The 14,213-nt window shown below is 34.8% G+C and overlaps 1 protein-coding gene across 1 annotated transcript; it reads right to left on the reverse strand.

Moving 5' to 3' along the window:
- Positions 1-7,175: 7,175 nt before the first annotated feature.
- LOC133332612 (odorant receptor 45a-like) lies at positions 7,176-8,645 on the reverse strand. Its single transcript, XM_061540998.1, has 5 exons — positions 8,294-8,645; positions 8,046-8,232; positions 7,503-7,980; positions 7,296-7,451; positions 7,176-7,232 (listed from the first exon to the last, which is right to left on the reverse strand). Exons 1-5 carry the CDS (start codon positions 8,643-8,645, stop codon positions 7,176-7,178), a joined length of 1,230 nt encoding a protein of 409 aa, XP_061396982.1.
- Between the last annotated feature and the right edge of the window lie 5,568 nt (positions 8,646-14,213).

Raw genomic sequence — 14,213 nt, forward strand, 5'->3', positions numbered from 1 at the left:
CATTACACTAGGCTCAATTCAGTACGTTATGCCAAATTTCGTGCAAATCGAAAGATATATAGGGATTTTGGTGAACCATTTACATGAAATCGGACGAAACTATATAAAGGAGCTATATCTAAATCTGGACCGATTTTCTCGAAACTTAGCACACATCATTCTATGCTCAATTCAGTGCGTTGTGCCAAATTGCGTGCAAATCGAAAGATATATAGGGATTTTGGTGCACCATTTACATGAAATCGGACGAAACTATATATGGGAGCTATATCTAAATTTTTACCGATTTTCACGAAATTTGGCACACATCATTCTAGGCTCAATTCAGTACGCTGTGCCAAATTTCGTGCAAATCGAAAGATATATAGGAATTTTGGTGCACCATTTACATGAAATCGGACGAAACTATATATGGGAGCTATATCTAAATCTGGACCGATTTTCATGAAACTTGGTAGACATAATTCTAGACTCAATCCAGTACGTTATGCCAAATTTGGTGCAAATCGAAAGTTATATAGGGACTTTGGTGCACCATTTACATGAAATCGGACGAAACTATATATGGGAGCTATATCTAAATCTGGACCGATTTTCACGAAACTTGGCAGACATCATTCTAGACCTAAATGATTAGGCTGTACCAAATTTCGTGCAAATCGGAAGATATATAGGGACCGTTTACATTAAATCGGTTAAATATATATATGGGAGCTATATCTAAATCGGGACCGATTTTTCCCAATCTCACATCATTCTAGGCTCAATTCAGTACGCTGTGCCAAATTTCGTGCAAATCGAAAGATATATAGGAATTTTGGTGCACCATTTACATGAAATCGGACGAAACTATATATGGGAGCTATATCTAAATCTGGACCGATTTTCATGAAACTTGGTAGACATAATTCTAGACTCAATCCAGTACGTTATGCCAAATTTGGTGCAAATCGAAAGTTATATAGGGACTTTGGTGCACCATTTACATGAAATCGGACGAAACTATATATGGGAGCTATATCTAAATCTGGACCGATTTTCACGAAACTTGGCAGACATCATTCTAGACCTAAATGATTAGGCTGTACCAAATTTCGTGCAAATCGGAAGATATATAGGGACCGTTTACATTAAATCGGTTAAATATATATATGGGAGCTATATCTAAATCGGGACCGATTTTTCCCAATCTCAATAGGGTTCGTCATTGGGCCAAACAAATGAGCTGTGCCAAATTTCATCCAATTCGGATCATAAATGCGACCTGTACTTTGCTCACAAAAATACATGGACAGACGGACGGACGGACGGATATGCATAAATCGACTTAAAAAGTGATTCTATGCATATTCTCAAAAGGAACCATGGGTCTATCTCGTTTCCTTTTGCCTGTTACAAACATATGCACAAAGACATAATACCCTGTACCACAGTGTGGTGAAGGGTATAAAGAGGGTTATATGGGGACTACCCCCAAAAGGGGTAGGGAGAGAACCCCAAAATACCGAAAATTGGGCAATACCGGAAAAAATGGACATATATTTATAATTTTAAGTGGAGAGATTTGCTGCCAAATAAGAACTCGAAAATTGCGATCAAAACCCTCAATATACCGAAAATTGGGGGGGGGGGGTACCTTTATATGGGGGCTGCCAGAAAAAGTGGACCTATATTTATATATGTTTATTTATTTTTAGTGGAGAAATTTGATACCCAATAAGAACCCAATGTACCAAATTTCAGTGAATTCGGTTGAAAAACGTGCTCAAGAACACCAAAATACCGAAAATTGGGCGGTACCCTTATATGGCTATGCCTAAACGTGCACCGACATAGCCCATCTACGAACATGACTTGCCTGCAGACAAATGATTTCAATTCGTTTAGAGGCTAGAGTAATTACAATATACAGACGGATAGGCGGACATGCTTAGATCGTCTTAGAATTTTTACTCTGATCAAGAATATTGGGTCGGAAATTATTATTTTGATGAATTACAAACAGAAAAACAAAATTAATATACCCTCCATACTATGGTGGAGGGTATAAAAAGCGTATAGCTCCCTTATTGTCATCACAGAATGATTCAACCCAAGGCTGGAACAATGGCCTATTTGGTACAACTTATCTGACATCAAATATTCCAATATCTCATGAATAAAGTTGAATCCATTAACCATTTATATGCGTTCAATATGATTCTACAATGGCTAAATGTTTTGAAACCCTAATTAACAATATATATATATATATATATATATATATTTTTTTATTACTCGATCCCAATATATAAACAGTAAAAATAATTTTATTTAATGTTGAATAACAACATACCAATTTGATTCACAATAAAACCATCACAATTTAGTACAAAAGCACTTTGTTTTGTTAATTTACAACAATTTTATTTTACTTTTCTGTTAATTATTACATCAATTCGTAAATGATATAATAAAACAAATCAAAAAATATTATTACTTCGTGGAACAATTAATGGCAAATACTAAACAAGGTGTTGAAATAGAAATATCAAAACTATTTTTATTTCAGTTGTTCGCCAATTGAAAATTTAGTAAACTTTCGGAAAAGTAAAATCAAAAATGTACAAAGTAACTTTTTGAAATACAATCAAACATATTGGCATGTTAATTGTGAAGTGTGTATATAATGTGAAAATTGTACCGAAAAAAAATAGTAATAAGTTTTCAATAGCTGTATCGGCAGTGTAAATTAAATATTAAATTTGTTTATGTCTGTGGAATTTTGTATAAAGTTATGTCTGGCAAACAAAGATACTTTAAAAATAGTATGAATATTGGTTCGCGTTGTGAAACACAACACAATGATTGGAAATATTTCACACCCCAAAAACAAATATTTCATATCCAAAAAGAAAGAAACGGGCGGACATCGCCAAACTCAATTTTACAATAATGAATGAATAATAATCAGATGCAACTTTTGGTAATAGATGCGATTTGTCATCGCTAGAACTGGAACTTGTTATCCTTAGCTGTAGGATAATTGCATTATAGGAGGAGAAAAATTATCTATAATATCAATATTTGGTAAGTCACTTAACAACAAGGTCATCTATGTCACGTGCCCGATTTTCGGTTTTAATAAATATCATTATACACAGTCAATTAAGTTAAATGTTTTCTTTTTACAAAAATAAATAAGTATTCTGTAATATTCATGAATAAATATTGGAAACACTTCCGCACCAGCTGTTTTCAGTTGAAGCAACACGAAGCGGCCTAAAAAAGGAAACCAATACAAGCACAATACATTTCTTTGAATCCTTTCACAACAAAACTATATTTTTGTAGTCCATTGCGAACCTTTATACTATTCGGGTATCTTAAGAAACCGCAAGGATAATCCGTTGCATAGGATCTTTTAATATTTATGAAAGTTCAATAGATAGGTAAGTAAATTTGGATACCACTGTTTTATGTTATTGATATGATCTGCTTACTTTCTAAATTCAGATAACAATATGCTGAGTAACAAATCATTGCTAAATGAACAACACATAATTGAAATGCATTCTCATAATTAACTGGGTGAGTACACAGTAGCGATTAAATGGTGTGTTATTTTTCTAGCTTTTAATATCAGACTTATGAAATAATAGCAGGGAAGATTCTTTTTTGTGTCGACGCTATTATACCTTCCACAAAAAGAATATTCAATTTGTCATTCCGTTTGCCACTCCTCGCAATAGTTTGGGCACGTTCCTTATCTAAATTGGCTGTAATTTTATATTTTTGATTATCATTGGGAGAAAAAACACCCTACCAAAAATTATATCGGTATTTTAAGGATTTTATAGATGTTTTCCAACCAAATTAGCTATATTTTTGGTAGGTATCACATCTTTCTAACTAAAAATCGTCAATAGGGAAGACATGGCACCATCGGCACTTTTTGTTTAGAGATCTATATCTGAGTACTTATTCAACAGATATAAAAACTTTGTTATTGATTATAAAAAATAGTACCAAACACATATGATAAATTAGTATAAGTTAACCATTTTTAAAGTTTTGTCAAAAAAAATAAAATTCGCCGAAGGTGCCCCTACCCGGAGTAGCTTCGGCATTTGATGGGGCACAGTTCCTATGTACATTTTTGGCATAATAACGCAACGGCAAAAACCAATTGTCCCATTGAGACCGATGATTATTGAACGTGTCCATACTATCCTCTTGAAGTCGCATTACATGTATTGTTTGTCTTCTCTTGCTCGTTTTTTCAAATTTCCCTTAAGACTTTGGGCAAACAATTTGTGGTGTCCAACTCACAATTGACAGTCTTACATTGCTCAAATGAAACAATCGCTTCATGGCCAGCTTTCAAGCGTTATTTTTACGAACAACTTTCGTTAGATTTGACTCCTCATCGAAGACCCATACGGTCGGTTGTTTTTCGGTTTCGAGCTCATACGTATGGATCCATGATTTGCAATTTTTATACCCTCAACCTTATAACTAATGAGGGTATATACACTTTGCTACGGCCATTTTCTTCCCAAAACTCGGAAAGATTTTTCTCTGAATGCTGAAATGTTGAATTTTAAATACAACAGGGTTTGAAAATATTTAATTTTTTATATTTTTCAAGACATTGTTATTGTACCATGGTATCAGCAACGTAGCTCCGAAGTGAATTTTTTCACAGTAAATTTCTGTTTGCAACAGCGATTTTTTTCATTTTGTAATAATTTTGCAAATTGTACTAATTTTTCTCCAGTTTTTCTAGGTTTATGTCTCAACCGCCTTTTCATTATAGTCCATGCATTTTCATTCGGATTTGCAATGACACTTCTAATTGCACTTGTATTTATAAAGATCAATAGGTCTGTATTGAGACCACACGTCTTTATAAAGTCCAATTGGTCAGTACAGAAACCACAGGTCTTTATAAGGATCAATCGGTATTTATGAACCCTGTTTTCTCTATTCACACAACAACTATGGTTCTTTTCATGATAATCAGTCAATATTTAGATTTTTGTGTGAAAAAGGCCAAAAATTTCATTTTATGGCGTATATATATTCACACTTGAAGGGTAGAGACCGACAAAGTTGACAATGTATCCGAGAGGAATGGTTGAAATTCTTTTATTTTATTATTATTATTTTTTTTTTGAATTTCAGGATTTCAGCTCCATCCATTCAAATTGTACCAAATTTAATACTATTTAGTACTTTTCGTATACATGAGTACAAAGTTCCAAAACCACCTCCTTATATCGACCATACTTCTCAACCATAATTCGCATTCCAAATTTCAAACTTTAAAATTTCTTAACTCTATCCATTCATATGGTATGAAATTGTACCGAATTTATTACATTTTAATACTTTTCGGATACTTATAGTTCGAAACCCCATTGCTACATTTATCCTACACTCCATCGGTGGCCCTCATTTCAATTTTAAGAGTTCTGCTATTTCGCCAAATACAAATTGTACCACATTTAGTACTATTCGTGCCGTTCTAGTACGAATTTCCAAAAACCCAGCCTCATCTGACACCTTCGGACTAAGAGTGAGCCCTATAAGTTACAAAACTAAAATTTGTTTAAATTTAAAAGTTTTTTTTTGAAGTTGTATTTAGGAATCGAGACAGAAGACTCGAGATTATATTTTAGAGTGAAGATTGTCATCTCAAAAACAGCCTGCAATAGCCGCAAACAAACATATAAAGGTTTTTCTGCACGAACTTCACCTATATCGATTTTGCCCTCCTAGGTTATTAATATACTCGCCAAGAACTTTCATACCCATTCCAAGGGGTTTTCCACCCCCACAGTATTATCGGATTATATCAGTAAGTTTTTATATATGTATATTATAATTAGGATTTGACATCGGTAGCATATTTCAATTGCATTCTGTTCTCTGGTTTAATTTTGAATATAATTTTCTCCTTTTCTCCTTTAATTTATCCTTTCTAAAAAAATATCATTGCTCGACGACCGAGGCGACTTATTTTTGAAATATTCTCCAATAAATTTGTATACCCTCCACCATAGTATGGAGGGTATATTCATTTTGTCATTCCGTTTGTAACTCATCGAAATACTAATTTTCCATATATATTCTTGATCAGGGTAAAATTCTACGACGATCTAGCCATGTCGGTCCGTCTGTTGTAATCACGATATTCTCTGATTGAGATAGGGTGCTGACATTTGGCATAGGTGTGTCTTTTGTCTGCAGGAAGGTCAAGTTCGAAGATGGCATATATCGGTCCACGTTTAGGCATAACTACCATATAAGGGTACCCCCCCCCACAATTTTCAGTATTTTGGGGGCGAGTTTTTCAACCGAATTTGCTTATGCACCAAATCATTGGGTTCTTACTGGGTACCAAATTTTTCCACTAAAAATTTTAAATATAGCTCCACTTTTTCTGGTAGTCCCCATATAGCGGTACCCTTAATTTTCGCCCCCTTTTACGAATAGTCCCCATATAACCTCTTTTTATACCCTTCACCACACTGTGGTACAGGGTATTATTTATATTAAAATAGTTAGCTGTTGTAATCATTTCACCTGCGGAGGATATCCGGATAAAAAACTAGAACGTATGGTTCGATAATGAACATTATATGAACTATAGTCCGCAATTAGGCCTAGCCCCTGTGTGGGAGGTACCAGAAGGAGTAGACCGGTATTTCCCATTTTCAAACTTGAACTAAGTTTGGAAGAAATAATAACATGGGCAAAGTTTAGATGAAATCAAAATTGGTCTAGAACCAATATTTCGATGAGACACACTTTCACCATGTCAAAGTGTATACACCCTAATTAGCCATAAGGCTGAGTGTATAATTTACATAATTGGTTTGTAGAAATGTCGGTATAGGTCCACTTTTTGGTATGTTCCCTATATTTTCATTTCAAGTATCTGTCAGTATATCTATGGAGGAGGGTATCCAAAGTTCGGGCCGGCCGAACTTAACGCTTTTTCAATTGTTATTTTTTTATATTTTATGTGAATCCATTTAACAATAAACCCCAAAATAAAATAAACTACCGAATATTTTTCTTATGAATGAATACAATTTTTCACACATTGGAATCTACAAAGTTATTTTAGTGCTTCTAATTTCCTAATGAGAGTGCAGTACAGTGAATACATATATTTCACTTAATAATTATTTATCTTCCATTGACATCAGCATCGTCATAAATGAACCTGCGGTTCTATAAACCTGAAAATAAATGTAAAACAGGCCATTGGTTTTGGCAATATCCCAAAACTAATTGATACGTACCCATACAAATAAACTTAAATCCGTTGTGAAAAATATACCTCTTATTTCACAAGGCTTCTGGGCTCTTATCATGGTCAACAGCAGCAATTTTTGCGATTTGATGCTCAAATTATGCCAATGGAAACTTTCATAGATGGCCCAATTTACAGAGGTGCTCTAAAAATATACTTTTGTTTAATTTTATAGTCGTTAATGGAACCTACTTACCATATCCTGAATATTCTGACCACCATGACAATATAACATCAGCTGTGTGGTCACGGCCATTAAAAATGATAGATTAAACAATTGATCGGCAATCTCACCACCCAAAGGTATTATAAACGACAGACATGCCAGCTGCATACAACTAACCAAAAATTTAAAGAATACCAAACCTTTGTAGACTTCACTAAAACGTTCCGACATTTGAATGATCCGCCGATGATATTTTACACAATCAATTGTGGATTTGATAAATTCCTCTTCGTTGTAATTACCCATAGCTTTGTGCATAGTTATTCTTTCGGATATTTGGCGATAACGTAAATTTAAAATACGAAATTGGGCCGAAATATTGTGCACAAACCATGAATAGAGTGTATCAATGGACAAGGAACCCATGACAATGAAATAAATACCGATGACATTCCATATAAAGCAAAGGATATAGATTATGTAGGACTCTTTTGGGTTTGTAAAATATCTGAGAAAAAGTTGATTGGGAATTGTGGGTTAATTCGGGAATTTGATGATAGAAAATCTAATTACTCCGCTTTAAATGGTGTATCCAGTGACTCCATAAAATCGTGACCCTGCCAAGCGTAAATTGAAGCAACACCCAATGGTGCCAAAGTTGCCAGAACTCCCGTTACATTTACCATCGAATAATAAAATGTACAAATTTTGGAATCCTTCTTATTTTCATCGGCAATAATTTGAAGTTCCTCTTCGTTAGCTGCAATAAAATTTAGATCTTCAAACGAAAATTGTACCCATTTATTAAAATCATTCCTCACCTTCAAATGACCATAACCAAACTTCACGCACCAAACCGACAATTTTCTTTCGATTTAACATAAAAACAAACAATTTCACAATGGCCAATGAGGCCTGCCAAAATGGTGAGAGTGCCGCCATTGCCTTACCCAAATCAATTTTCATATTATTGAAGGCGTAAATGCCCATTGGACCGAGTACTGCAATCATACTCACTAAAGGTATAAAAGTCAGCCATGGTCGAAACATTGTTCGCTTTATCGATGTCGGATCCAAGCCAATGGCTGCGAAGCTTATTTTTTGTATGAAAAAGAATTTCTTAATCGATGTTTGTGTCTGCAAGGCATCCGGTGCCTTGGGTACGTTAAACATTTTCGTTATCACTTATCACTTATCCTTAGAATAGTGAATCGAAATTATCCTTTATTTTTATATGAACTTATTTTCCCATGTTATGTCGTTGCACAAAGGCCGGTAATAAAATTGCAGGTTTGCTCATTGATTGATGAAGACTTCCGGCATTCAGTTGTGTTAACTATTATTAAACTTTTCAATGGTGCATTTGACATTTCTTTAATTATATGGTCTTGCTTACCCATCATGTCAAAAATCGAATTTATTATTAATTAAGGAAGTTTCTTCTTAAAGCGTTGTAAATAAATCTTAGATATATGAAATTAAACAAATAAATATATTACTATCATACATGTGATTAAGACAATAAACTGAATTACCGAACAAACGCCAATATGAGGGAGATAAGTTATCGCAAGAGTTATAATACCCCAACATTACATATGCTATTCAAAAGATTGGGTTTACTGTATCCGCAGTGGAAGTTGCGAATTTTCGACTATGGAGAGTATAATATGATTAATAGTTTTTATACCCTCCACCATAGTATGGAGGGTATATTAGTTTTGTTTTTCCGTTTGTAACGCATCGAAATAATTTTTTCCGACCCTATAAGTATATATATTCTTGATCAGCGTAAAATTCTATGACGATCTAAGCATGTCCGTCTGTCTGTTGTAATCACTTTAGCGTCTAAGCGAATTGAGATAGAGTCCCAAAATTTTGCATAATCTTTTTTCTGCATGCAGGTCAAGTTCGAAGATGGGCTATATCGGTCCACGTTTAGGCAAAGCTCCCATATAAGGGTACCCCCCAATTTTCGGCATTTTAAGGATATTTTATGGAGCGTGTTTTTCAACCGAATTCGCTGAAATTTGCTTTTTTGAGTTCTTATTTGTGTAGCAAATCTCTCCAATGAAAATTATAAATATAGGTCCATTTTTTCGGACAGCCCCCATATAAGGGTACCCCCAATTTTCGGTATTTTGAGGTTCTTGAGCGCGTTTTTCAACCGAATTCGCTGAAATTTGGTACTTTGAGTTCTTATTGGGTAGCAAATCTCCCCATTAAAAATTATAAATATCGGTCCATTTTTTGGGATGGCACCCCTATAAGGGTACCCCCCAATTTTCGTTATATAAGGTGTTTTGGTCGTATTTTTCGACCGAAGTGACTGTAATTTGGTACTTTTAGTTCTTATTGCGTACCAAATCTCCCTACTAAAAATTATAAATATAGGTCAATTTTTTCTGGTACCCCCCTTATAACGATTCTTGAGCGCGTTTTTTTAAACGAATTCGCTGAAATTTGCTACATTGGGTTCCTATTGGGTACTAAATGTCTCCACAAAAAATTATTAATATAGGTTCACTTTTTCTGGTAGTCCCCATATATCGGCACCGCCTAATTTTCAGTATTTTGGGGGTTTTGATCGTATTTTTCTGCCAAATTAGCTGTAATTTAGTATTTTGAGTTCTAAATAGGTACCAAATCTCCCCACAAAAAATTATGAATATAGGTCCATTTTTTCGGATAGCCCCCAATTTTAGCGGTACCCCCAATTTTCGGTATTTTGGGGTTCTTGAGCGCGTTTTTTAAGCAAATTTACTGCAATTTGGTATTTTGTAGTCGTATATGGTAAAAAATCTCCCTACCAAAAATTATTAATATTCGCCCCCTTTTTGGGGTAGTCCCCATCAGGGATGTACGCAGGGACGAAACGATTTTTTTTTCACAGTAAATTTATGTTTGCAACAGCGAATTTTTTCATTTTGTACAAACCAATCTTCCGGGATAGGCGGAAAATCAAATTCTGAGTCTAAACACGATGCTGGGGCTACGTATCCCAAAAGGACTAAACGGACTTTACGAAAGAGAAAGAGGGAAGCAATTGGTAAGGAGCCGCAATCTTATGCAAAGATTGGCAGGAGGGGCTATGGAGATCGACGAAAGTAATATTTCCGCTGAACTAAAACTGGAAAAACATAAGGAAGTTATTGATGCGATCTTTTTCCTTTTTCCATAAGTCGTTTTTGATAATGAGTTCTCAGTCACGCTCACACGCACCTATTCTAACTTTAGTTGTTCATAACACTGATCTAATGCTATGAATCATTAAAAGGCTTCGAAGCCCGGAGAAAACTAGTAGCAAGTATTGTCTCCATAAACTAGACAATTAAACTCAAGCTGTTGGAGAAAATATACATTTCAAATCTACAAAAAGAAACTACCTTCCTCACGACCGAACACTTTCTCGAAGTCTTTGGTCTGCAGAACAAGACAAATGAGAAGTCTTCTTCTTGTGGTAGTCTTCGACAGGCCTTCAATGGCAAATCCATCTAGGTTTTTGGAGCCATTAAAATAGGCTGCGGCCATCGCAGCTTTAAAACGCGAAGCAATGAACGAGCGCACAAAAACATAGTACTTTCTACAATCGTATACACAATAAGTACTTCATTTGAAGCTAAGATACCGGACAAAATTCATGTGAAACTAGAACCCTAGCACAAATACCATCTGGAAACTGTTGTTACAAAGATGGCTTTCGCTAGCATGAAAGTTGGAACTGAGATTTTTTATCGCCTGCCAGATCACAATAAAGGAGTGTCTAAATAGTTATGTTTGAACTCTGGTCCTTTCTAACCCGCACAACGCGCTTTTCACAGGATTAATCCCCCAAAATATATATAAACATAAATATAAACATATTTAAAATCCAACAGCTGCACTATAGGTAATATATGGGGGCTACCCGAAAAATAGGATCAATATTTATAATTTTCCCCCCTCAGCCTTATGTATCATTGGACCAAATCCGTTTCAGAAAATTTGAATTCGATTTACAAAAGTCCTTCCATCGTCGTCTGTCTGTCTGTCTAGTTGGCTGGTGCGTACGATAACTCTCGAAGGGAGTTATCAATTTCATCCAAACTTTGCGCTTTGTCAAGCCTAGATCAAGTAGGAAGATGGGACCCATTGGTGCACTCATTCTTGTACCTCCCCCACAGTGGGTCAAAAATGTCAATATTTATATTTATAAACTTGAAAATTTTGTAATTCCGAAACCATAGGCTTAGGGTCGCTAACACCGACTGACACTTGTTGATAGAGAGGTTTGGTACCCAATGATAATCCAAAATCCTCAAAATACAGCGAATTTGGAGGTACTCTTTTATGGGGCTACCCCAAAATGTGCAGACAAATGACAACCAAATGCCAGCTCCCTATCTCAATTCCTTCAAAAAATAGCTTGATTGCAAACGACGGATTGTCTTAGAATTTTACCCTGATAAAGAATATATATAGTAAATAGTATATTAATATGTTGGAGGGTATAAAAAGGATCGGCCATCTTATCATAAGCTATATTAAGGGGACCCCCCCCCCATTCTCGGGGTCAAAAATTTTGTTGATATAATTCGAATCTACACTAATATAGAATGTGTCTACAAATTTTCAAATGAAAATCTCAAGAACTCTTGAAGATATAGCCGATTTATTGTGTCAGCATCAAGTGACGGCTGAAGGGCTTCTCAAACTTTAAACGCGTTTTTCTCTAAACATTTTTTTGCGAATGGCGGGCACGATAACTCAAAAACTAATAATCCAATCGATTTCAAATTTTTACACGTTTCTCTGTGAGTGTATAGCTATCGTATGAACTAGGATAAAGCCAATCGGTGAAGATCTTCCTTATTTTTTAACTGGGTTTTGGTAAAAAATCGGCGATTTTCCAAAAATATTTTTTCAAAGGTCCGCCATTTTGTTAATTTTAGAGCGAAGTCAATAATCCTAGTTCATACGAGAGCCAGACATGTACTCTTTCTAACACCGTTGGAATTTTCGGATTCCGATGTTCCAGTGAGGAGTTATCGTGCCCGCCATCAAAAATAAGGACTTTTCTTTAATTACAAAAAACAACAACAACAAAATTTTTTTGTAAATTATTTTTCTTCTATTTTAAATATTCAATTATATATGTGTAAAGTTAAAAACCTTAACAAGCATTGGTATTGATTTACAAGCCCATTGAAAATCTTAAAAAATTGAAAAAAAAACGGGGATTGGGGGGGGGAGCCGCCCCCCTGCGTACGTCCCTGATTGGGGGGGTGTCGGTTCCCTTAAAGCAATCAGCCGGCATATAAGAAGCATTTAAATATTCAATATAATTCCGACGTTTTTCATGTTTCCAAGTAAATGTTTATTGCGATTAGCATGTAGATTCTAGGTCCATACTTTGTGTATGTATACATAGTTTGTTGTATATAATTGTGTATTTATTTATCTTCCATTGACATCAGCATGGTCATAAACGAGGCTGCGGTTCTATACACCTAGAAATACAAAATATATACATTATGTTAAACGTTGTCATTCATAACGAAGTATTTTATACAAACCCAAACGAACAAACTTAAATCGGTGGTGAAAAATATGCCTCTTATATCGCAAGGTTTTTGGGCTCTGATCATGGTCAACATTAGGATTTTCTGCGAATTAATACTCATGTCATGCCAAGGGAAATATTCATAGATTGCCTCATTTACAGAAGTGCTCTAAAAAGAAAAAAATATTTTTTTTTCCATTTATAGACCCCAATTTAAAATAACCACTTACCGAATCTTGAATTTTCTGACCACCATGGCAGTATAACATCAACTGCGTCGTCACTGCTATCAAAAAAGACAAATTAAACGATTGATCGGCAATTTCTCCACCCAAAGGAATTATAAATGACAGGCATGCGAGCTGCAGACAACTAACCAAAAATTTAATGAATACCAAACCCTTATAGACTTCACTAAAACGCTCCGACATTTTAATAATCCTCCGATGATAGTTTACACACGAAGTAAGAGATTCTAAAAATTTCTTTTCATTGAGATTTCCAGCCGCATGATGGGCAATAAATTTCTCCGACAATTGACGATATCGTAAATTTAAAATACGAAATTGTGCAGAAATATTATGAACACACCAGGAATACAATGTATCAATGGATAGGGCACCATTGAGTATGTAGTGTATGCCCACAACATTCCAGGTGTAGCAGAGAATATATGCCATATATGAAGCTCTGATGTCGTAGAAGTATCTGAAATAGAAATAAAGCGATGTAAAATAATGGAACAATATTAACAAATTTCAAATGACAAATTGAGGACACTTCGGATTCATTAGAATATTGAGCATACTTCCAGGTGGTATTTTACAATTTAAAACTTCGAAACGACAAATTGAAGACCCTTTAGTTTGGTTAGAATATCGAACATTCTAAAAGTGTGGCAGAACCTGTATATGGGGTCTATGACAAAAAAATTGACCTATATTCATAATTCTTGCCATGGTCACATGTTTTTGCCATTATTCTATCATTTTCATTAATTAATGTTAATAAAGCCTTGTATAAAAAAATAGAACCAAAGTTCTCTATATTGACTTTGAAGAAAAAAACACCTAAGTCTTTCCTTCCCCATAGCATCAACATAGTGTACACTTTGGTTCTTTTCGTTTGAATGAAAACAGCCAACTTATGTATATGCGAAAGAAACACACATCTCTCTATAAGTTGGCTTTGCTGTTTTC

Source organism: Musca vetustissima, unplaced genomic scaffold (assembly GCF_032173495.1).
Source record: "Musca vetustissima isolate MV318-11 ecotype Yass unplaced genomic scaffold, APGP_CSIRO_Mvet_v1 utg29807, whole genome shotgun sequence".
In the NCBI taxonomy this organism is placed as follows: domain Eukaryota; kingdom Metazoa; phylum Arthropoda; class Insecta; order Diptera; family Muscidae; genus Musca; species Musca vetustissima.

Excerpts from the sequence above, each read along its gene's own strand:
- LOC133332612 (XM_061540998.1), bottom strand. The coding sequence starts at position 8,645 with ATGTTTAACGTACCCAAGGCACCGGATGCCTTGCAGACACAAACATCG. Across the intron at positions 8,233-8,293 it reads TTGGTTATGGTCATTTGAAG|CTAACGAAGAGGAACTTCAA; the intron begins GTGAGGAATGAT and ends ATTTTATTGCAG. Across the intron at positions 7,981-8,045 it reads GATACACCATTTAAAGCGGA|ATATTTTACAAACCCAAAAG; the intron begins GTAATTAGATTT and ends ACTTTTTCTCAG.